Source organism: Medicago truncatula, chromosome 5, assembly GCF_003473485.1.
Source record: "Medicago truncatula cultivar Jemalong A17 chromosome 5, MtrunA17r5.0-ANR, whole genome shotgun sequence".
Lineage (NCBI taxonomy): Eukaryota > Viridiplantae > Streptophyta > Magnoliopsida > Fabales > Fabaceae > Medicago > Medicago truncatula.
The window spans coordinates 44,554,796-44,577,452 of record NC_053046.1 but is presented as its reverse complement, the minus strand read 5'-3'; the positions used below and the strand labels follow the sequence as shown (position 1 = coordinate 44,577,452).

Below are 22,657 nucleotides of genomic sequence, written 5' to 3'. Positions count from 1 at the left end.
AAAAACAAACTAACAGATATATACAATGTTTTGTAAAAGTCATATGATTGTTACAAATTGAAATGTCAAAGTAAATTTGAAAAGTAACCGATTTTGCAAGTTTATGAGCTATGTTAGTTTGTATCGGAGAAAACTCAACAGAAGAATTGTTACAATTGGAAGGTAAAATAGCTGCTCTACAACTAGTAAATATGCATTCTGTCAAAAAAAGACTACTCAAGATGAATTAAACGAGTCCAGCATCACACTTTTGAGTCCGTAGAAAAAAATAACACTTGCTTGAAGGCACTCCACTGCTGCTAGTAAGCCAAATTCCTTCCCTACAATGTTCTATACCTGATTGGTGCATTTGAAAATCAACCCAGTAAAATGAATGAGTTACAGATTTACAGCTTGCTAAGATTAGTAAAAAAAAAAAAAAAAAAAAAAAAAAGACACATAAGAACATCTAAAATATCACACCAAATATTGTTAAGAAAAAAGTAGTGGTCCGATGGGTGAAGACACAATTAACTAGAATTGTGACTCGAAGGCGCTTATATGTATGTATTGAGTTGTAGTACATATATTCGTTTTCCCTACATTGGGAGGGAAGAAGTAGGGGAGCGGGATAGAAAAATAATATTTATTTTACAAAACCCTTAATTTCACTACAAACTATATCGTTTTCTCATGATGTTAGGAAAGACCCTGAATCACAATATAATACTGCACTTAAATTAATTTTAATTGAGTTGTAAGATGGCGATGGCGCAGTTAGGTAAGTATGAAGAGAAGTTAATAAAAACAAAAATAGAATACTAAGAGAAATGAAATAAGAGAGGTAATTAGAATTAGGGTGCAAATAAAATGAAACAAACATGAGCAACGGTGATCGATGATGACCTAATAACTTAATTAAGTAGTAAAATATATATTAGAAGAGTAAAGAAGAAGAAATTAATTAATTAAAGTCCCAACCTCAAATCAAGAGTGAGGGGAGAAGAAGAATGATTATGATCTGGAGGAGGGAGAGGTGGAAAAGGGAAATTCAAATCAAATGGTAGTGTTGGTGTTGGTGTTGGTGTTTTGGGTTCCACTTTTTCCCAATGACACCTCTTATGACCACCGAGTGCTTGTCCAGTGCTAAATACCCTCAAACATATGCTACACTTGTGTCCGATGATGCAGTTAATCATCTCATTATTATTAACCGCTTCCCCTTCCACTTCCACGTTTCCACCACGAGTCATTGTGTCATCGTGAGGCGTCATGAACGTCCTTCCAGTAGTAGAATTAGAAGAAGCGGTTATTGTTGTTGTTGTATTGGCGAAACAGCCCTTGACATTCTTGTGACTAGCCCTGTGTCCTCCAAGTGCCTGATGGGATCCAAATACTTTGTTACAACACGAACACACAAACTGATCATCCTCATCGACCACCGTTGTTGTTGCTTTTGCTTTTGCTTTCTTGTTCTTTGGATTTGAATTAGAAAGTAAGAGCAAAGAAGCAGCACCTTCCTGTTCTTCTGGAGTCACAACAAGTTGTTGTCTTCTGAAATTAGGTGGAGGGTTAATGCCTCTCCATTCACGCTCAGGATGACAACGCATATGACCAAAAAGAGCCTTCCATGACCAGAATATCTTACCACATTCAGTGCAAGTACGAGCAATGTTGTTCGATGATGATGATGATGATTCCCCACCCAATTCCTTACTCTTCTTCTTACCAGTAACAGTATCATCTTTCATCCTGTATTGATCACCACTACTATGATCATCGGACCAATTTTTATCTCCACCTTTCATCTCTCTTTCTTTCTTTCTTTCTTTTTCTTTCAAGACAAAATAACCAACCCCACTTATGCATGTATGTAAGCGGTTACTTCAACTTCCAATCGACGGACGGTTTCTACTTTTTCTTTTTTCTTTTTAAATTAAATCAAATTATTAATAATATGGAGCATTGCAACTTTTCAAATATTTGCATCTCTTACTTGCTCTATCTATTTTCTATTATTTTAATTATATATTTGAGTCAGATTTTATTTAAGCACAAACAAAAATCGAGTTGTAGAGAGAGGTTGATAAAATCCAATTTGATGACTCTTCCAGGGTATTTTTATTTTGAGAGTAATTATGAGCTATGATGTAATTTTGGTGCGACACATTTTATTTTGTTTTCTGTGTCTATATTTGATTTTTTTCACAAATATATATATATGATTGTTGTATTTGGTGTGTTGTCAATTGATGTACTTCGATGTCAATGGAAGATGCTACTAAAATTTCGTGAAGTACAAGAGATGAGCTTATATTGAATGAGAATGAGTTAAATGACCAAGTTTAGATTTTGGTGAACGAGAAGAAATAATTAACAAAACAATTATTATACTAAAATTTGTTTATCCAAAAAAATGTAAGATATGAGAAAATACAGAATAACTAGTATATGAGTGTGGTAAAATCTTATTTTCAAACGGGATAGGGTAGGGTCGTACAGTCATACCATTTTAAGAGTACAAATAGTTCTACAATCAATGTGTTGGTGTGAACAAGTAATATTCAAAAGTTATCTACATTTGTCAACATGCTCAAGTTGAAGTTTCTACAAAATCTGATTAAAAATATAATAATGACCAAAAGATATAAAATGTCTGATTTGTTTGTAATTACAGACAATTTTTTTTAAAATGTTGGGGAATTAAAAAAAATATTATTAATTAAAGTGACATTAAAGATCATTGAACAAACGACTCAAGAAATTTGAAATTTATCACTTCAGATTAAGACATCAAACTCATACAACTTATGCCGACATTTTATGACACTGAAAGATATTGTTAGATTAGTGTATAATGAATCTTCAAAATTTGTATAGACATATTTTGACCCTTAACATTTGTTTTGCATCAAAAGATTTAACAAAGTTTTCACATATTGCTAAATTGAGCTACAAATGTGTTTGTCTATGTTGGGAACAACACCTTCATGAAACACTCTAGTTTGGTTGTTTGATGAGCTTGTATCCTACTAAGATTAAGTTGTTCTGTCCTGAGTAAGGTATTTGAGTTGTACCATAATCTTTGTAGTGGCATTGAGGATTCCCTAGAGTTAAATAGTTAGTTGTTCCTTGATGTACGTATAGTTGATACAGTGTCAGCTAAGGCTTTATTTTTTGGTGGACATCTTAATAATAACGGATTATACGATCAAACACCTGAAATTTTGCCTGAATGAGACATCTTGTTTATAATTCAACTGTTGAGTCATTCACCCAACAAAAATAAAAATAAAAAATTCACCTAAATTTTCAACTGTTGAGTGAGATCCATTTACAGAAGGACATTCTCAAAAAGTGTTGTATTGTTTTGTATAAATGAAGCAAAAGCATTCCATGGAAAAAAAAAAACTCCAAAAATGAATTCAAAATAAATACTCAGCAAATAATCTAACATTGGTCCTGCATATAACACAAGTGATTTATCTTATAGAATAGAATAAAAAAGAATGACGTTGGATTTTTCACAGGAATGCAAACCGAAGTGGTTTATCTTGTATACTTCTATTTCTAATAATCATCCCTGGGGTGTTAATTGGTTCATATCCAATACGGCAAGAAAATAGAACAGAAAATAAATGATTCTAGATACTAAAATATTCAATTGGAAAATAAATGGAACATCCTCTTTCACACAAAATCCAGTCCAAATGAGTCAATATATAATCATCATGTATTATAAACTGCAAAGTAATTTCCTGAAGAATCATCATCTTCATAAAGAAAAGAAAATATTTGATAAATACTCCAAAGAGTTTTGAATATGATAATAAACTAAACAATGGAAAAAAGGGGATTAAAATCCAACCAAAACAGTTAGCTGCATTAATGCTAGACCTCAAACGTGAAATCTCAAATGACTCTCCTGAGCTCTCCAGTATTCAGAGCATATTGGCGATGCTTGGACAAGATTGGCGCCACCTGAACTGCCTCTAATATTGAAGCTAAGTCATTAGAAGTGGGTTCCTTATGTTTCTTAGCTGCATGAAGAATTGTTTGCAAGATCTGCAGGGGATCCCCATGGCTGACAACCAAAATCGCACATCTGAATGATGTGGAATGGAATGAGATTGATTGATACTAGATCACAAGACAAAATAAAATATTGACTAACTGAAATTTTGAAAAGTATTTGCATGTTACAGTGAATCTTTTGTCAGATTGAACTAACTGCAGGGCCCTAATAGGTATGTTGCACAAGCTTGTGATAAAAAAGACACATACTAGAAGAATTTCAAATGATATTTAAAGGCAGAAATGGGTACCCTTCAAATTCTTGTTCGATAATGGCCATTGTTTTTGCAAGTCTACTGGCAACATCCTTAACACTTTCCCCTCCTTCTGGCCCAACAAGAGGATCTTTCTCATCTATTTCCCAAATATGATCATACTATTGATAAAAAAATGAAAAGAGAAAATGAGTTTAACAAACTCATGACTTAAAACTGATTCTCTGTCTTAAAACTCATGACACAAATTGAGCCATTTATGAATGAGTTACCTTATCATGAGATAAAAGCTCAAAGGAAGGACCAAAGTAGCGCTCTCGAAGATCTTGGATGACCTTACAATGAGAGGCATGAAAAGGAATATTCAATGCTGTTGCAACAACATTAGCAGTGTGGGTTGTTCTTGAAAAGGGGGAGTAGCAAATGCGAACATTAGCAAGTGGTATATTATTGGACTCTAGTTCCTGTCCAAATAATGAATATATTCAAATTCAAATTCAAATTCAAATTCAAATTCAAATAAAATTGATTGATACCTTTTGAAATGAATATCCAGCGAGTTGTGCTTGATTAACGCCTTCTGGGGCCAATTGGAATTCAGGGAGAATACCATTTTCCTGTGAATTTAAACATGATGATTATAAATGAAAAACAACGCGATTATATAAAAATCTAATGGATTGTTACCATGGAAGAAACAATAAGGCCTCGCTCGTTGGGAATGCTCTTGCCATGCCTCACAATCCAATATCTGTTCTTCAATACCATTCTTCTTTTATTTTCCACTATCTTCGACTGCGTGCGGGTGCTAAGCGAATCACGGTGGATAGACAACTTTTTTACAACATTCTCTCCTATCTACGTTATGTTCTTATTCTCTCTTTTTTTTTTTTTTTGGTGGATACCTTCAAAAAAATTGGTTTAGTGGATAATAGACTTATGTTGTAAAATTATTATTTACATTGATTTAAGCGTATATGATCATAACTTTTGGTAAAGTGATGTTTAATGAACCGTAGCATTGATTCAAGTGTATATGATCATAAACTTTGGTAAAAGAGTGCTTAGTGAATCATAACATTGATTCAAGTAAAATGAGTGTTTTATGTGAAGGGTCATATAATGCACTATAAATGTTGAGTTCATCTTTGCTCCATTTATGAAGGCTCCATTTATCCCATTCCAGCTCTTAGATGTGTGACATGTGGCAAAAATAAAAGCAAGGGTTGGGATTAAAAGGTTTGGAAAATCAATTGTTTAGTAAATAAAAAGAAGCCACGCGCACACTCTTCTGGTTCAAAGTTCACACGACCCTTCTTCTTCTTCCTCTGACCATCATCACCGCCCTGTCTCTCCCTCTCCCTCTCCGGCGCCACCGCCCCCTTTCCGTCACTACAGAGGCATCATCCTCCCCTTCTACTCCACGTTGCCTTGCCCAACTCACCCTCAATAACACATGTCGTTATCTTCGCCGCTGTCACCGCCGCTTCAAACCGGTAAAGCTTTGTCGCTACTGCTTGTGTCAAAGTATATGGCAACAAATTGTATAGCATGCTTTACCGTTACAATATATGGTACAATCAGTTATCAATTAACTCACAAGAGGGACTGAAGTGAAATTCCACCGTGAAGCACCGTTGTTTTACAAATTAGTTATAAATGTCTCACTTGACTGCAAAAACATAACCTCATCTTAAAAAAAAACATTTTTTTTTATAAGATTCATCTTAGAACCGATGAATATAATTCAGTTTTAAGGGACTTACATACTATTATCACTTATTAACACTATCAAATTTTGTTCAGAAAAATAAATACCACTTGAAGTTGTTTTATGGTTTTGGAGCTATAAAAACACCATTGTAAAACAACCATGAATGATGAAGGAAGTAAGGTGTTGTGTCAGAGGCAGCTGTTATTTAGAGAGAAGGAAGAAAGGAATGTGGGTGTTGTACCAGAGAGAAAGAAGATAAGAGCGCGTTGGCTTTTTTGTTCATCTAAGTGGTGTTTTTTTCAAACCTTTTAATCTCAACCCTTGCTTTTATTTTTGCCACGTGTCACACATCTAAGAGCTAGAATGGGGTAAATGGAGCCTTCATAAATGGAGCAAAGATGAACTCAAATGTTTGGCATTTAGGCATTAGTTTGATACAACAACACATAATTTGGACACAATATTGTTACATTATCAACATAATTCTCCATCAATTCTTTAATGCATTAGTGAATTGCTGGAACCATAAATCTGTAAAATACTGTTAGGAGATACGCTTAATGTGATTGTGCAATACACGTCAAGGAACTAATAATATCCTGAAGGGGATTCACTTGTCATTCCAATTGCATCAAATATACAATTATTGGTGGGGGTAAATCGAACCTAAATGTTAGTGTGACAACCCCATGCGCTTTGAGTTTTACATGCATAACCATTAAACTTTTCAAGTTTCAAGTGCAGCAACTTCTTCCCAACAATCAAGATATACAACAATCTTTGAAATTTATGTGCACACTTCATCATATTCATCTTCATCATCTTCATGGTCAAGTTATTGCAGCAGACCCCAACACAAGTTTCAAAAGAAAATACATTTATGTTGAATTTCTCCATTATCTAAAGTTCATAGTATTCTTTCAAAAAAAAAAAAAAATTCATAGTAAGTTTATTAATGTTATATCACTCATTTTCTTAATTAAGTAACAAATTAAGATAGTATATATCACTCATTTTCTTAATTAACAAATTAAGATAGGTATCTTCCAAATAGATTAGAAAGAAAACTATAACTTTAAATAAAGACCCCAACAATTTTTCTCCCCAATTAAGAGAAAGAGTATTTCAGTAAATGTAGGATCGCATGTATTCTGGAAACCTTACATGAATCACTTGAACTCAACTTCATGTAAAGAAAGGCTAATATAAGATACTACCATACATTGAATGACATGGCTTCATTAAATTATGAGATGCTTTATCATTGGCCAAAAGTCAAAACCAAGACTGGGACCATTTCTCGTTTTTTCAGCATGGGGACGGAAGAAGTGTCGTTTATACAATAATAGCAACATTGTTTTCCTCGATGTCTGATTAAAAGGGATTAAACATACACCAGTTCAACTTTATAGTTTATACTAAGTAGTCAAATGCCAGATTAACATTCACATAAATTTCCTACTGATTCACAGAATTGGTTTCATTTTCAAAAAGTTAAATTCAATTTATATTCGCCCCTTATTAATAGCTATGTCTAACGTACAAACACGTAATGTGGTCGTGATACCTATATTTAACGCAATAAATTTCACATAAAGTGTTGGTATTTACACCAAGGATTACATAACCAGCAGATGGTCTGCTTATCTCTACAATACTTGACTGTAGTAGTACTAAACTACATCTGATGTACTGCGGATAAGATTGGGAATTGATTGATCATGAAGTGCTTCTAAAAACTATTTCCTACATAAGCACTACGGAAAAACCAAAAATCTAATTATTATTATTTTGAACCAACCAAAATTCTAATTTAACATCTAAATACTGTATCCTGTGCCGAGAAGATCCTGTAAAACCTCAGGTCCATGAGTTCATCGATATTCTTCATCTTAATAATTAGGAACCCATCTGCATACATGAGTTAAAAGATATAAATATAAATATATGCACTGCAGACTATGAAGAGCATAACCACATAATATTAACCAGCAGAGAATATATAGAATAGTAATGTTGTTTTTCTTATTGTCTGATTAAAAGGGATTAAACAGGCACTAGTTAAACTTTATAGTGTATACTAAGAAAGCAAAAATTTAACTCTCCATATACGGGAACACTGCCAGGATCATGCTGTATTTTTTATTTGGAAAGGCATTCAAATGCTCGATTAACATTCACATAAATTTCCTGCCCATGCACAAAATTGATTTTATTTTAAAAGATAAGCCATCCTTTCCTTCTCCAGTTCTTAATTCCTATTAGTTATTGCTATAATACAAGGAACTCATTATGGTAATTTACTTTTCCTCATTCTAAGTCACTTTTTCCCCTCAAACGTTTTAGGGTAAGGAACATAGACCAGGCAAATAGACGTGTGAAACCAATGATAGAAATAAAAAAAAATAACATCAATAAATTACTCAAAAGTTGAGTGAAAAGTAAAGAGACAATTTAGGGTAAGGAGCAAGCAGCAGGCAAATAGATGTGAACCAATGATAGAAATAAAATAATAACAATAAAATATTCAAAAGTTAAGTAAAAAATAAAGACCAAGAATGATGTTAATTAAGTTCTAGTTATTCATAAAGCACAGATGCATTTGGAATTAAACAAATACACACTGACCTCTGCAATCTGAAAATCCTTGTGTAGAAACCACCAAGGACCATTCTTTGATAGTAATCTGAAAATGTAAAAGCATGAACTGTTGAACAACAAAAAAGAGCTTGAACGGTACAACTAGAAGATGCAATAATCGAGCCATGCCATCTCGCATCAGTAAATCTAAGAAAGGAGGGGATGATACTATCACTTCCCAGACTGTATACTATCGCCGGACAAATGCTTTACAATCTTCAAGATTTGACAATAAGTCTAACCGAAATCAACTATGGACTCAGATTTTCAAACAGACCATCTCAACAAAACAGGATTAAATCAAGGTGCTAGTACAGTTTCAAACGAAACTATAGTAGTATAGCATGCATATCATTCATACTTTAATATTTAAATAACATACGATAGAATGAGTTGCTCTAATGTAAGGATACATCACTTTTTTTGCCGTATTCGTGTCGGATATCCAACAGATACGTCAAGATACGATCAAATTATGTATCAAAATTGAAAGTGATACGCCATAAGAAACAGCACAGAGCATTGTTTCTGTTTCCATTCTGGCAGTGGCCAGCGCGAACCAGAACAGAGCACCGTCTCCCTCTTTGTCATGCTACTTCCTCTGTTTTTCTAGCACAGGCATTGTTCTCTGTTTTTATACACCGACTTACTAGCTTCACTTGCCGCTTGCAGTTTACGACGAGTCGCCAACTTGCTCTGCCTCCTTTTTTGAAAAATCCATTCGTGATTGTAACCTCTAAAAATTCTATGCTGAGTTAAGATTTTGGAAATTTATATTTAATAATATTTTGGAAATTTATATTTAATAATATTTTGTACAAACGTATCCTATATTTTCTAACGAACTACGTATCGCTGAGCCGGATACATATCGTATCCGATACTTGTCACATATTTATGCATCATAGATGAGTTATCATGCGTGCAACATGCATAAACTAACTATTCTAATATAAGATGGACAAATAGCTATGCGTTAAAGTAGCCACCTTAAATGGATAGATTACATATTTACCTATTTTGACAGGAAAGAAACAACATGAAACATTTCTTCATGATGATCACATGCATGGATGCAGCATTAATTTGTCATTTTACCTGACAGAACCAGCTACTACTCGGAGTGCCATGAAGAGAGTCAATCCCAGCCATACGCCGCGAAGGCCAAAATGTGAAGGGGAAAATACCAAAAATGCTGAGGAGACTGCTCCCACAAACATCTATGAAGCAATTTTCATATAAATTAACCTTGCAAAACGTATTACCAGGGCAGGAACATTGTAACAAATTTCAACATAAAAACTTACCATGGAGAAAGCAGCATATCGGAAATCAGAAACACCATAATGGAGACCATCAAAAATATAAGCCAGTGCATTAAGAGGTTGAGAAGCACTGACAAACTGGCAGCAATCACATATATGAGTTTTAACAATGTACATAAACATATGAGGCAGACATAAATTGCTGACAAAAAAAAACAAGACCATACATACCAACACTCCAGTTCTGACAACCTGCAAGACTTCAATATCCTGGGTAAAAAGGGTAGCTAAAGATCCAAAAGATGCCCCCAGAATTGCAGTCAAGCAAATGCCTGTCAGCAATCCGATCTGAAAAAGGACGTCATCAGGTTCTCAAAGAAATTCATAAAACATTATTTAACACAGTTAAACACCCATAGCTTTCCTAAATTGTAAGAATAATTAAAGAATGGAAGCCATCAAAGGCTCAAAACTTAATGCACAAAAAGGAAATCACTTACCTTTAATACAAAATGAGTAATTTCCTTCACAGCTTTGTATTCATGTCTTGATAGAGAACTTGCAATTAGGGCCTATGAATAGTAAGATAGAAGTATAAGAAAAAAAGGCATGCAAACAAAAAGACAGTAGTGAAGAAAATGATTGCCAAGCTTAAAATAAACTAGGATGTTAAATTGTTAAAAAGTGACACAGACTGAAATCTTAGCAAAAGTTCAACGATGCCTGTCTAAATAAAAGGTAACAACTATGACAGAATATTTTTGTATGCCGTTATAGTCAGCCTTTTGTTGGCTTAACTAATTTTATTGCAAGACACCCTATAACTATTACCAGTTTAAGAAAATGAAAATAAAAACAGTACACAAGGCAGGGGGGGTTAAATCGAAAGAAAATGTAAAAAATGAACATGTTTTTGATAAGGGATGATTTAATACCTGACCAGATACCGCCAATGCATCTGTAAGAAGGGAAACAGCTAACCACACTTGCATGCATATTTGATGTGCAGCCATAGCTACGGGACCATGACGAGCAGCCATTGATGTCCCCAATGTCATGGTTGTAAGAACAGCAAGTGTTCTTCCAAGAACGAAACCACCTATAGAAGGCCACAGATCATAATTGAAATATCTAGATTAACCTAACATAAAGCTAAATAATGTACACCGTAAAAAAGTGAAATGTTCATGTGAAAACTTTGTTTGCTACCAAAGAGAAAGATAATCCAAGACAGATAACAATAATGCAAGACAGTAATGCAAATGCAAGGCAGAAACAGTAATTCATTTCATCATGTGATAAAATGTTAAAACCAACTAAAAAATAAAAATAAAAGACCTACAGAAATGAATTTGTTCTGTTAATCCTATTGCCTAAAAATTGAAAAGTTACAAACAGAAACCAGAAAGAAAAAATAAAAAAGAGGCTCTTTTTGCATGGAAATAGTTGTTGAGATCTCATTTAGCATCTACTAGTGATCTTCCCTTTCTTGCCTCTTTTTCTAAGCGAGGGAAAATTAGTTTAGGAGTAGAGCCAAATGCACTCTTTGAACTCAGGTCTTAGCAACACATAACAAGTAAACAGAAACCCTGAGAAAGAGAAAACTACTTACCAATTTACCATGCTTTATCACATAATTACCAAACTTATCACATAACAAGTGAACACCAAATGCACTCTTTGAACTCAGGTCTTAATGGCACAAAACATGTAAACAGAAACAACCAAGAAAGGAACAGCTCCTTACCAGACTTAATATAACCACCAAATTGTAGGTTTCCCATTTTTGGAGGTAGCAACACAGCTCTCTTATTTAGACACCATATCATCAACAAGGTCCCAATATATCTGAGACATGAAAGTTCCATCATAATTAGAGTTAGATTAAGTCAAGAAATAGAGAAAGAATAGAGAAAGGAAATAATGCAATTGAAAAGGTCATACTGAGAGAGAACAGTTGAAATGGCTGCACCGGCTACACCCAACTTAAAGTAATACATAAGTAAGGGAAATAAAAAGACCGCTGAAAGATTACCAATGCCTGCAATTTCATAAATGTATTAGGAAGAAGTGTGCATACAATATCTGAATATCAAGAATATGATTTTAGAATGTAATCATTCTTTGAAACACAGTAAAACAACAAGCACACTTAAGATATCGAAAAATAAACAGTTATCCAGTTTTTGAAGGATGGGTGGCTCGGAATAAAATATAAATTCCAACAAATTAAAACATTATTAATAAACTATGTTCACTCTTCAGCAAACAAACCATGGATACTTTTTCCCTTACAAGTTGCATTCAGCCACAATAAATTTTGGATGAAAAAAAGCTTACGATAATAACACGAGCATTTCTCATCTCAAAAGCTGCCCACTTAACTTCACATTTACATCATATAGGAAACTTAATGGATTATTTTATATAGAAATTCAGCTATCAGTATAAACATATTCCAATATGATTAATCAAGAAATGATGCAGTGATTGGTAATATATTTATTTGTATAGATTTATGTAATCTCATTAAATAATCGTAATAACAACATCAACTAATACAACGACTACAACTTATTCATGAATAGTGAGTGAGTATAGTAAGAGCCTTCAAAGTGATAAGAAAACGGTGAAAATTTAAAAGCAGATCATGACAAGCGAAGGTACTGGAGCATATGCAGAAGATAGACCACCAAAATAGAAAAGAAGCACACAGTAAACCAAAAACTTGCCTAGACATATAACAGGAGTTTTAGTATCCTTAAAACCACGAAAAATTCCTTGAAGAGCCAAAGAAAGCACGACTGCAGGAGCACCAAAAGCTCTCAAAGAGAGAAATTTTTGTGCGGGAACAAGTGTTGGATTTACCTGTTACAAAGTAGAATCATTGAAAAAGGAGATTAAAATCCATGTTACAGGTTTCTAATTCACAAATAGAGAAGAAAATGATAAGAAAAGACAGTGTTGAGATGAATACATACGGCTGCAACACCAATTAAACGAAGAAACATTCGGGAACCAAAATACAAAGCTAAAGCCTCAAAAATGCCAATACCCAAAGCTAATAGCAAAGCAGTGGAGACAGAGGGGAGTTGTTTTCTTTGAGGGTTGTTAGCATTCTGAGAAGAAGAAATGTTGGCCATGTCTTGGGCAACAAAAGAAGTAGCAACACTAAGAAGTGGAATGTTAAAAAGTTTAGAAATGATGTTAAAGATGACAACAGAAACACCAGAAGAAGCCAATTCAAGAGTACCAAGTCGACCAATGTAAGCAGTTTCCATCAATTGTGCGATTGGGTCAATTGCTTGTCCAGCAAGGGCAGGCAAAGAGAGTGATATAATCTCACGTTTAACATCTGATATTGATGAATTATTCGAGTAACCTTTTTCATTTTCATTGGATGATAATTGTTCTTCACTGTGACAGATTAAAAAAAACAAATAATAAATGAATAGAAGAAATAAAAAGAAAATGAAAATTGAAATTGGAAATGAAAAGAGATGGGACTTACTAAGGAGTGGTTTGGGCATCATCTTCATGATGAGAATCAGTGAAGAGAGGGTGTTGTTGATTAACGTGAGGAGGAGAAGCGAAACAAGGTTTAGAGCGAACAAGGGTTGTTGTTGTTGTTGTTGTTGTTGTTCTGAGTGGAATTAAGTGTGGGCCATAACTGTGACCTACTGATACAAATTTATTACTACGCCTTTGGTGATTGAATAAGGTGAAACCGTGGTGATATTGAGATTGAGAAGAAGCGCTAGTACCCTTCATGTTCTTCATCAGGTGATGGTGATGGTGATGGTGATGGCGATGCTGATAACAACACAATTATAAGATTGATTTTTTAGACTTCTTGTTGTTGGGTGAATAACACAATGAAACCGTCACATTCTATTCTATTATCAATAATATTTAATTCAATTCAAACCGTCGTCCAAAGCCCACAGGACAGAATAACATTTTCAATTTTCTATTCAATAAACCATCTTTTTTATTCCACCAAATTTATATTTATCACTTCATTTAAATATCATGATTAATCTAATAAAGGAGTTATGGACCTTTTTTTTATATATTCATAAACTTTTATATAACTTTTTAAAAAAGGTTCTTAAGGAGATAGAAAATTGTCCACGAGTCTTAGCTCAACTGCCTAAATGCCGAAAGTGTTAGGCCGGACGCCTTGATCGGGGTTCGAGCCCCGACACCTCCATTTATGTGTGAGTTTATAATGGTTTTGTCATTTCATCTATTTAAAAAAAATAAAAAAATATCCAAACACATTTGCGAAAATTACATAACAAAAATGTTTTTTATTAAGTAAATATTTTATTTTAGGGTTAATTAAGTTTTTGGTCCCTATAAATATCTGCAGTTTTGTTTTTAGTCCCTATAAAAATAAATCACACTTTTTAGTTCCTATAAAAAGTGTGATTTATTTTTATAGACACTAAAAACAAAACTGCAGATATTTATAGGACCAAAAACTTAATTAACCTTTTATTTTATTTGTCAACGTCTAAAATAACTTGTCTTTGTTGTACTTTGTTTCAAAGTAGTTTTAGAGTGAAAATTCTCTCTATTCATCAAAAAATTGAAGATGTTATTCTTGTTAAAAAAAACTAGCAAAAAGACGGGCACTCACCTGTCCGTCTTTCTGCTCTTTTTATTGCACTAATATTTGAAAATTATGAACGATATTTTTTTTATGAAATTTTAATTTTGATTAAAATTAAAAAAAATATAAATGTTTGTTGCTTTCAAGTTATAAAAAATCAAACTAACCATAATTATCTATTTTATTGACCCTAAACCCTTGATCGGGGTTCGAGCCCCGACACCGACAATAATACAATATAACAAAAAAATATAATCTAAATTCTTTTTTAAATGACACCAACAACAATTTTATTATAGAAAAAGTTGTTTAAGGGTATAATTGGAATGATGAAAAAGTTAGTATAAATATACTGATATAGTTTGTTACATTTTTAAATGATAAAGGAAAAAAAAATAAAAAATATATATTCATATCATGTTTGTTATATTTTTTTTAATATTTAAATTTATTCTTATCTATTTATTACATGTGTTATTTGTATTGAAAATTGAGGGTATTTTTAGAAAGAAAAATTCATCCCAAAAGTGTTGAAAGAAGTAGTTTTCTTTATATATAGTATAGATTAAAGATGTTATTTGAAAATTGAAAAGATTTAGACAAAAAAATATAGTACTTCTACCATTAAATTGGGTCTTACAATTAATTATATATTTTTTAAATTTTTGTATCTTTCTCTTGTTAAATGGAAAAATTAAATCATAAATATAGTAGTAACTTGTAGTTTGAACATCTTGAGAACTGTTGAGTTTGTGGGATCTAACTTATGATAATTAATGGTTAACCCTTCTCTCATTCTTTTCTTTTTTTTTTTGAAAGAACTCTTCCACTCATTCTTAGCTTGCTTGATGTCCCCCTTCGTGGTTACATATCTTCCCATTTTTTCATTTCAACGTGACGATAAAAATGAAAGGATGTATCAAGAACATGCACTAAAAAAATAAAAAAATAACATGTACACATTTTTTATATACAAAGGATACTCTTCACAATTTTAAAAACTAAGTTCTTCAAAGTAGTTGGCATTTTTTCAAACTCTAAATCAAATAATTAAAGAACTTAAAGATCTATCTCTCATGTCATATTGTTTGCATGGAAAACACATTTGAAGAGTAGTAAAGAGATCAAACATTAGACGAGTAGTAAAGAATAACAACAATTTTGATAGGATTCGAAAATAAGTGCTAATGAAGTTAATTAGCTAAAGAACTTGTGCCCAACATACTCATCCATCAATCCTTGTTACTTGTTACTTTTTACATGTGACACACGTATACATTAAGAAACCACTTTTTCCTTTCTCTTTTTCTTAGAAATAGAAAATCTTCTCCCTTTAATTTGTTATCCTTTCGATCATAACCCATAGACAAATGCATATGATTCTGCCATTTTTTGTTTATTGGATTTACATATACATGTGTGTATATCTATAACAAAGTAATTTATCTTTTCAATAATTTTAATAAAATATAAAATTGAATGTAAAGTTATCGCGAATAAATTAATAAGTAAAATTTTACCCAAAAGAAATGTAAAACTTATGTAATTTATTAATACCTATTGACACCCCTGTATTATCATTAATATAAAAAGTAAGTACATTTATATATTTTAGAAAGACCGTTGTAGGTGAAAGTAAAGTATTCTAATTAGCATTCACAAATTCTAACTTAATTGATAAAAATTCAGAAATAGTTAGGTCGGACAATATAACCGTAGTTTGAACTTGTGGTGAGTTTTCAAAGATTATTGTAATTTCTTATATCTAAAAAAACTATTATAATTATCTCTAAGATTAGTCTAGTGAAAACAGACAAATCTTGAATGTGTTATAGGTCTTCTTAACAAAATGTTTTTTTTTTTTAGAGAATCTTAACAAAATGTTATAGGTTTGCACTCTGCTAGTGTTTTTAAAATGAAGTAAATCTAATTTTTTTTTTAAGTGCTAATCGAACCCTATAATCTCTTCTATTGTAAATTGAGGCATCATCCTTTCACCTTAAATTTTATATAATCAAAAAAAAAAAATGATTAAAGGGGAATAGATTAGGTCAAGTTAGGTTTTGCAAGACTCAAACTTAGTTTTGTTGAAAAGCATAACATATAGTTTGTCATGGTTTTACTTTTAGGCTTGAGTTTGACCCTTTTATATAAATATTATTCATGTTTGTCTCATAGACATAAAGGTTTTTTTATGTCATGTATTTTGATGTTTTTAGCTGAATAAATAGATTTTAAAACAAGTTTTAGTCTTCTCTATTTAAAATATATATATATAGTGTCTTATCCTGGTTTCGACATACATCCCCGACGGGCGATTTGGTCTTATACCCATCCCTATAATTTGTTTTGGAAGTTTCCAATAGAATTGAAAGAGTTTTTTTTCGTGTTATCCTTGAGATTATTAAGGGGAAGAGGTCTTAGTAATGTAGAGTTCGACTCTGGAGTAAGTAAAACTTATCCATGAGTTGTTCAATTCAATAATTAAACTTGAATTATCCTGAATAATTTGTCGTAATAAACAAATACACATTTTCCTTCTATTTAAGGATAAAGTGAAAGAAAACAAATTAACTCTAAAGAATCAAAGCAGTAACAAAGTTTAATAGTAAGAATTCAAAAAAGCAAGAAAGAATATATAATAGTAACCATACTCCAACTAACTTTGAATTCCAAATTTAGCTAGAGAATATGCTAGTTAATTTGTCGGAGTCAAGCATCCAATGAACTTGCTATCCACTCCATATTTAGAGTTTTCTTTAGCAATTAAATCCTATTACAATTATAAGGTTTAATATTGATTGAAAAAAATTAAAAGAAGAATCGATCTTATTTAATTGAATGATTAATTTTGTGTAGTTTGATATAATGTATGTATATATAGAGAGAGGTAGATGATCATATCCTAATCCTAATATAGTATTATAAAAGTAATAACGTGTGAGGTGAAATTAGGTGTCTAGTCTAGAAGTATATGATGATTAGTTACTAATAATGGTTAGAAGAGAAGTAGTAGTAAGATGATGATGATTGACAGATATGGTGAATTAGATAGATAAGGATTGTGTACTAATTGATGAAAATAAAATCAACGGATAAAAAAGAGTCTGGTAATATTACTAGATCACACCTCACCGCATATTTACGGTTACGACGTTCTTCTGTTCAAAAGTCTTCTTCTTCTTCTTTCTTCTCACACGCATTATGGAAATTCTAACTACAACACATATTCATCTCATTCTTCTTCTACCTCTAATTCCATGCATTTGTCGTAACTGTAATTGCAAACACAATTATAATAATAATAATAATCAATAACGTACATTACATTACTCCATGCATTACATATTATCATCACTAGCTAACACATATATACATACATACATACACCAAACTGTAATTAATATTCATTCTTTGAAAAAGAAAAGAAAAGAAAAATGATGCATAAACCATCATCAGTGAAGAGAAAGAAGACAGACAAGTCCAGAAGACTCATCGGACTCCTTCTTTCCAGTTTCCTCCGCCGTCGTCTCATTCATCGCCTCCTCATTTCCTCCATCTCCGTCTGCCTTCTCTTTCTTTTCATCATGCTCTCTCTCTTCGCTCCTTCCCCTTTTATTGTAAATGCTCTTCATCCTTCTACTTCAATTACATTCCTCATTCCATTTTGCTGCTGTGTGTAACTTTGATTGTATTTCAGGATAATGATTTGGTTAAATCTCGTTTAGATTCTCATCAGCAATCCCCATTTCACATTCCGGTAATCAAACAATGTTCTCACCTTTTTTTATTCATTTTTTGTTATGTTGCTAATATCTTCCTTTTGTTTCTTCGAATTTGAAGACAAGTGAAGGTACTTACAAGCATGATCTATGGAATTCGAGGAACTCGCAGCTTTTCTCTGCCTGCAGTTATGCCGGTGTCAACTTTGCAAGTAAACTTCATCCTAGACTCCTAGTCCTTTTTTCATCTCATCAATTTAATTTTGATTGAGTGTATTTATTTATATTTCTAATTGTTGCAGAGGCTAATAGCAAAACTCATCCGGACCGATACTTGTTAATCGCAACCAGTGGAGGCTTAAATCAACAGAGAACAGGGGTAAGCTAAGCTTCTTTATTAATGAACTGTGGCATTTGTTTGTTTTTGCAATCCTTTTGATCAAATAAATAAATATAAAGGAAGGAGTTCAGTGAGGTTAAAGTATTACTTGGAATATGTATATCTTTCTTTATGTAACCAATTTTTTTTATTTAAGCATGAATAGTTCTTCCATTTCATTAGTAGACATAATTGCATTCTGAGTACTAATATAACTATGCTGCAATCTAAAACATGTAATATGTAATATGCTATAACTTTATTTCATAGAGTGGGACCCTGGTCATTTGCAAAAAAGTATAGGATGAAATTTCTACCCAATAATTATAGGTCTGCACAAATTGGTGATCGATATACAGATTTTGTATGTGCCGTTCGGCTAAAAAAACTCAATTAGGATTTTCTCAATCGAATTTGATGAATGATTGGTGATACAAATATGAATGATAAATAATGTTATGTGGATGCAATATTTCTGGTATTGAAAAAATACAGATTGTTTGTGGGTGCAGATAATTGATGCTGTTGTGGCTGCCTATCTTTTGAATGCTACTCTTGTTATTCCAGCATTGGATCATACATCTTTCTGGAAAGACAACAGGTCTGTGTTTACAATTTACTTCTATCATATCAGGAAGAATGTCTCTTAAATCACATATAATATTTTCTTTGGTAGCAGAACACATTTTCATTGTACCCCTTAATTTGTAAGTAATATTTGATTATTATTTTCTTGCAGCAATTTTTCTCAATTATTTGATGCCGATTGGTTTATAACATCCCTCCGGAATGACATAAGAGTTGTAAAGCAACTACCAAATATGGGAGAGAAATTTGCGACTCCATATACAGTGCGTGTTCCAAGGAAATGCACCCCCAAATGCTACGAGGGTCGTGTTTTACCAGTGCTGATCAAGAAACGTGTAAGTGTTTAATTAAAGGTCCCTAATTGGAAGCTTTCATCAAAATTGTGTGCCTCAATTTTATTAATAAAATTTGTGGTTCCAACATTGTAAGTTAGGTGTCCAACATGCTAGTTATTGTTGTGTTGATGCCATATGATTGAATAACATTTAATTGCATTACACAGGTTGTTCGGCTCACGAAGTTTGACTACAGACTTTCTAATCTGCTGGATGATGATCTACAAAAGCTGAGGTGCAGGGTAAACTACCATGCTCTCAAATTTACGGATTCGATTCAGGGAATGGGAAATTTGTTGGTTGAGCGGATGAGAATGAAAAGCAAGCGTTTCATCGCGCTACATTTAAGGTAAGATTCCATTTGATAATTATAGCTCAATATTTGTCCCTGGTTCCTTTGATATGCCATTCCTCAGCATGTGATCAGCTAAATCCTAAAACAATAATTCACATTTTTCAAATTGATACGAAAGCTCTAGGCCAACTTTGAATTCATTTTCTTTTCCAAAGTTCAATGTGATAATTGTTGATCCAAACTGCTTATTTTTTCTGTTTCATTTAGGTTTGAACCGGATATGCTTGCATTCTCTGGTTGCTATTATGGTGGGGGAGAAAAGGAAAGAAAAGAACTTGGTGAAATTAGGAAGCGGTGGAAAAATTTACATGTAAGGTTCTATTGACATTCAAGATATCTTTATTAACTGTGTGAAAATTTGCATAATTTTACTATTTGATAATTAATGCGACTGATAGGCAAGCAATCCTGAGAAAGTAAGAAGACATGGAAGGTGTCCACTTACCCCAGAGGAAGTTGGTCTTATGCTTAGAGCACTAGGTTTTGGAATTGAAACGCATTTGTATGTGGCTTCTGGAGAAATATATGGAGGTGAGGCAACCCTAGCACCCCTCAGAGCTCTCTTCCCCAACTTCCATTCAAAGGAGACCGTAGCTACCAAGAAGGAGTTGGCCCCATTTGTGTCTTTCTCTTCGCGCATGGCTGCGCTTGATTACATAGTTTGTGATGACAGCGATGTTTTCGTAACAAACAACAATGGGAACATGGCTAAGATTCTAGCTGGAAGAAGGTAAGCTAGTTTATTAGGGCGTGAGATTCTTCTAGCTAGTCTCATGTGCTTAATTTATTCCATGTAGTTGGTTTCTATTAGGACAGTATTTTTCCTACACTTATTGATATTCAGACTTTCTCTGTTGCAGGAGGTACTTTGGTCATAAACCTACTATCCGCCCTAACGGGAAAAAGTTGAACCCCTTATTCATGAACAAGAATAACATGACATGGCAAGAATTTGCATCTCGAGTTCGAACTTTCCAGGTAGGCTTCATGGGAGAGCCTAATGAGTTGAGGTCAGGCAGTGGTGAGTTTCACGAGAATCCAACGTCTTGCATATGTCAAAACTCAGGGTCGGAGGTAAAAACCGAGGGATTTTCCAATCCTCAAAATCAAACGCATGAAGGCAATAAGGTAGAGAACAGGACAGAAAAGAAGCCTGCTGAGGAAGAACGGGAGTGGTCTGAATTAGATTATGATTTGGACAATTATAGAAAGCAGGTTCAGCTCAAAGGAACTAATATTGATTCGCTCCCCCTTCTAATGGGTACTGACCAAGCTGAAGTACAAGTATTCTTCTCAGATTAGATGTTCGAATTCTAGCAACTTCTCCCTGCTTGCTTTTCCCTCTTCTTGCACTGATAAGAATAAGATCTTCAAACAGTACTGAAAATTAAGCCTTTGTATATAGTTTATTAGATTTTGTATGAGAAGCTGCTTCAAAATGTAGATTGTAGGCTTGTGGCAACTGTATATATAGGCCACTAATATGCCGAAGCTTTTGAAACTGAAATTTGTGGGAAGGTTTGATAAGGGATTCTGTTTATGAATAGGACAGGATAGCCATAGGGGCAGCAGAAGTGGCCATTCCATACAATGCTGTTCTATCTTAATGTGATTGTTTGTGTAGTGTGTTTGTATGTACATGTAAAAAAATGATACAATTGAAGAACCATTGTCCATAATTTCTTCAACTTTCTTTTCAATTTCTCTGCTTTGGTACAAATAATTGAAAATACAAAATGAAAAATGATATTTAGAAGAATTTATCATCAAATTTATTGGTTAATGAATAACAAGGCGTGACAACTTATCATTCATATAACACAATTAAACACGATTTTGAATATGATTATCCACAAATTTCATGTGTTCAAATATACATTTCATTATTCGTCAAAATTATGTTCAAGTCTAGGTGATCTCCAGGTGTTCAAACTTTAAATTCAGATGATATTCATTACCACGATCTTGAGTACAAATACACACTTGCAAATTGTAGTTAATAACGTTCAAAGTCATTGTAAATTATATTTCGTCGATGACTAATGAGTTATAACACTTTTTGTTGTATTCTTTGATAATCTATTTAACATAACTAACCACATATTGACTTAATTGCTTAACGAATTCTTCTATCAATTCAGAAACGGTATCAAATAATCAAATATGTACAGATGTGGGAAGCTCTTAGCATTACTTTTGAAGTTAGGAACATTAGTTTTCTAGGCCCCAAACCCAAACAATGAAAGTGTAATCCTTAGCACCAGATATTGTTTCCACTTTTTCTATGCTTCTCTCATTGCTCATTTTTTTAGTTGACACTGCTGTACAAAGCGTTACATGCTGTATCATAAATCAAAAAGTGGCAACTGACTTCTATTTTTTTATTCTTCTCCTGATCCCCTATTTGTAATCAAGATTAAGTTTGATAAATATAAAAGGAATCAAGACTAAGGAAGTTAAAAATGGTATATCTGAATACACTTTGCTAAATGAGATGTTTTATAATATGCTTTTAGAGGAAGTTACTAAAAGAATTAACAATATTTTAGTACAGTTGCTGACTGAATGAGTCAACAACTCATTTCATTTGTATTGAAGTTGCAATTGCATATATGGTGTGACTGACTGGTGTGGACTAAAAATGAACAATCACAGATTCACATGTGTTCTGCACATGATTCCTCAATAGTGCTCATAGTAGTACCTTTTTTCTATTTATGGATTTGTCCCTTGCTTGCTCCTCTGCAATAAAATTTAAAAATCAAAATGTAAC

General features: G+C 32.9%; 4 protein-coding genes across 4 annotated transcripts; 1 reads left to right on the top strand and 3 right to left on the bottom strand.

The window, feature by feature from the left end:
* Positions 1-947: 947 nt before the first annotated feature.
* LOC11423758 (zinc finger protein ZAT3) lies at positions 948-1,787 on the bottom strand. The gene has a single exon (XM_003618058.1). The coding sequence runs from the start codon at positions 1,785-1,787 to the stop codon at positions 948-950; it is 840 nt and encodes a 279-aa protein (XP_003618106.1).
* A 1,892-nt stretch (positions 1,788-3,679) lies between these two features.
* LOC11418710 (uncharacterized) lies at positions 3,680-5,115 on the bottom strand. Its single transcript, XM_003618057.4, has 5 exons — positions 4,956-5,115; positions 4,805-4,885; positions 4,541-4,732; positions 4,305-4,429; positions 3,680-4,084 (listed from the first exon to the last, which is right to left on the bottom strand). Exons 1-5 carry the CDS (start codon positions 5,034-5,036, stop codon positions 3,892-3,894), a joined length of 672 nt encoding a protein of 223 aa, XP_003618105.1. The 5' UTR covers positions 5,037-5,115; the 3' UTR covers positions 3,680-3,891.
* A 2,402-nt stretch (positions 5,116-7,517) lies between these two features.
* Positions 7,518-13,767, bottom strand: LOC11421059 (protein DETOXIFICATION 45, chloroplastic). The gene is made up of 12 exons (XM_003618055.4): positions 13,399-13,767; positions 12,869-13,304; positions 12,620-12,755; positions 11,832-11,928; positions 11,635-11,735; positions 10,823-10,986; positions 10,388-10,459; positions 10,119-10,235; positions 9,930-10,025; positions 9,721-9,842; positions 8,611-8,668; positions 7,518-7,893 (listed from the first exon to the last, which is right to left on the bottom strand). Exons 1-12 carry the CDS (start codon positions 13,665-13,667, stop codon positions 7,882-7,884), a joined length of 1,680 nt encoding a protein of 559 aa, XP_003618103.2. The 5' UTR covers positions 13,668-13,767; the 3' UTR covers positions 7,518-7,881.
* Positions 13,768-17,629: 3,862 nt separating this feature from the next.
* Positions 17,630-21,572, top strand: LOC11434885 (protein ROOT HAIR SPECIFIC 17). Its single transcript, XM_003618054.4, has 10 exons — positions 17,630-18,125; positions 18,206-18,265; positions 18,349-18,439; positions 18,530-18,606; positions 19,119-19,207; positions 19,346-19,529; positions 19,697-19,878; positions 20,092-20,194; positions 20,283-20,614; positions 20,745-21,572. The coding sequence occupies exons 1-10, from the start codon at positions 17,943-17,945 to the stop codon at positions 21,184-21,186; spliced, it is 1,743 nt and encodes a 580-aa protein (XP_003618102.1). The 5' UTR covers positions 17,630-17,942; the 3' UTR covers positions 21,187-21,572.
* The last annotated feature ends 1,085 nt before the right edge of the window (positions 21,573-22,657 follow it).

What these genes read in the sequence shown, in the direction of transcription:
- LOC11418710 (XM_003618057.4), bottom strand. Translation starts at nt 5,036, where the DNA reads ATGGTATTGAAGAACAGATATTGGATTGTGAGGCATGGCAAGAGCATT. An exon ending in AGCTTTTATCTCATGATAAG is followed by an intron (nt 4,430 to 4,540) that starts GTAACTCATTCA and finishes TTTTATCAATAG; the next exon opens with TATGATCATATTTGGGAAAT. An exon ending in ATCGAACAAGAATTTGAAGG is followed by an intron (nt 4,085 to 4,304) that starts GTACCCATTTCT and finishes CACATCATTCAG; the next exon opens with ATGTGCGATTTTGGTTGTCA.
- LOC11434885 (XM_003618054.4), top strand. Translation starts at nt 17,943, where the DNA reads ATGATGCATAAACCATCATCAGTGAAGAGAAAGAAGACAGACAAGTCC. An exon ending in AATCCCCATTTCACATTCCG is followed by an intron (nt 18,266 to 18,348) that starts GTAATCAAACAA and finishes TCGAATTTGAAG; the next exon opens with ACAAGTGAAGGTACTTACAA. An exon ending in TTCATCGCGCTACATTTAAG is followed by an intron (nt 19,879 to 20,091) that starts GTAAGATTCCAT and finishes TGTTTCATTTAG; the next exon opens with GTTTGAACCGGATATGCTTG.
- LOC11423758 (XM_003618058.1), bottom strand. Translation starts at nt 1,787, where the DNA reads ATGAAAGGTGGAGATAAAAATTGGTCCGATGATCATAGTAGTGGTGAT.
- LOC11421059 (XM_003618055.4), bottom strand. Translation starts at nt 13,667, where the DNA reads ATGAAGAACATGAAGGGTACTAGCGCTTCTTCTCAATCTCAATATCAC. An exon ending in AACTCCTGTTATATGTCTAG is followed by an intron (nt 11,929 to 12,619) that starts GCAAGTTTTTGG and finishes ATGAAATTGCAG; the next exon opens with GCATTGGTAATCTTTCAGCG. An exon ending in GATATGCTGCTTTCTCCATG is followed by an intron (nt 9,843 to 9,929) that starts GTAAGTTTTTAT and finishes ATTGCTTCATAG; the next exon opens with ATGTTTGTGGGAGCAGTCTC.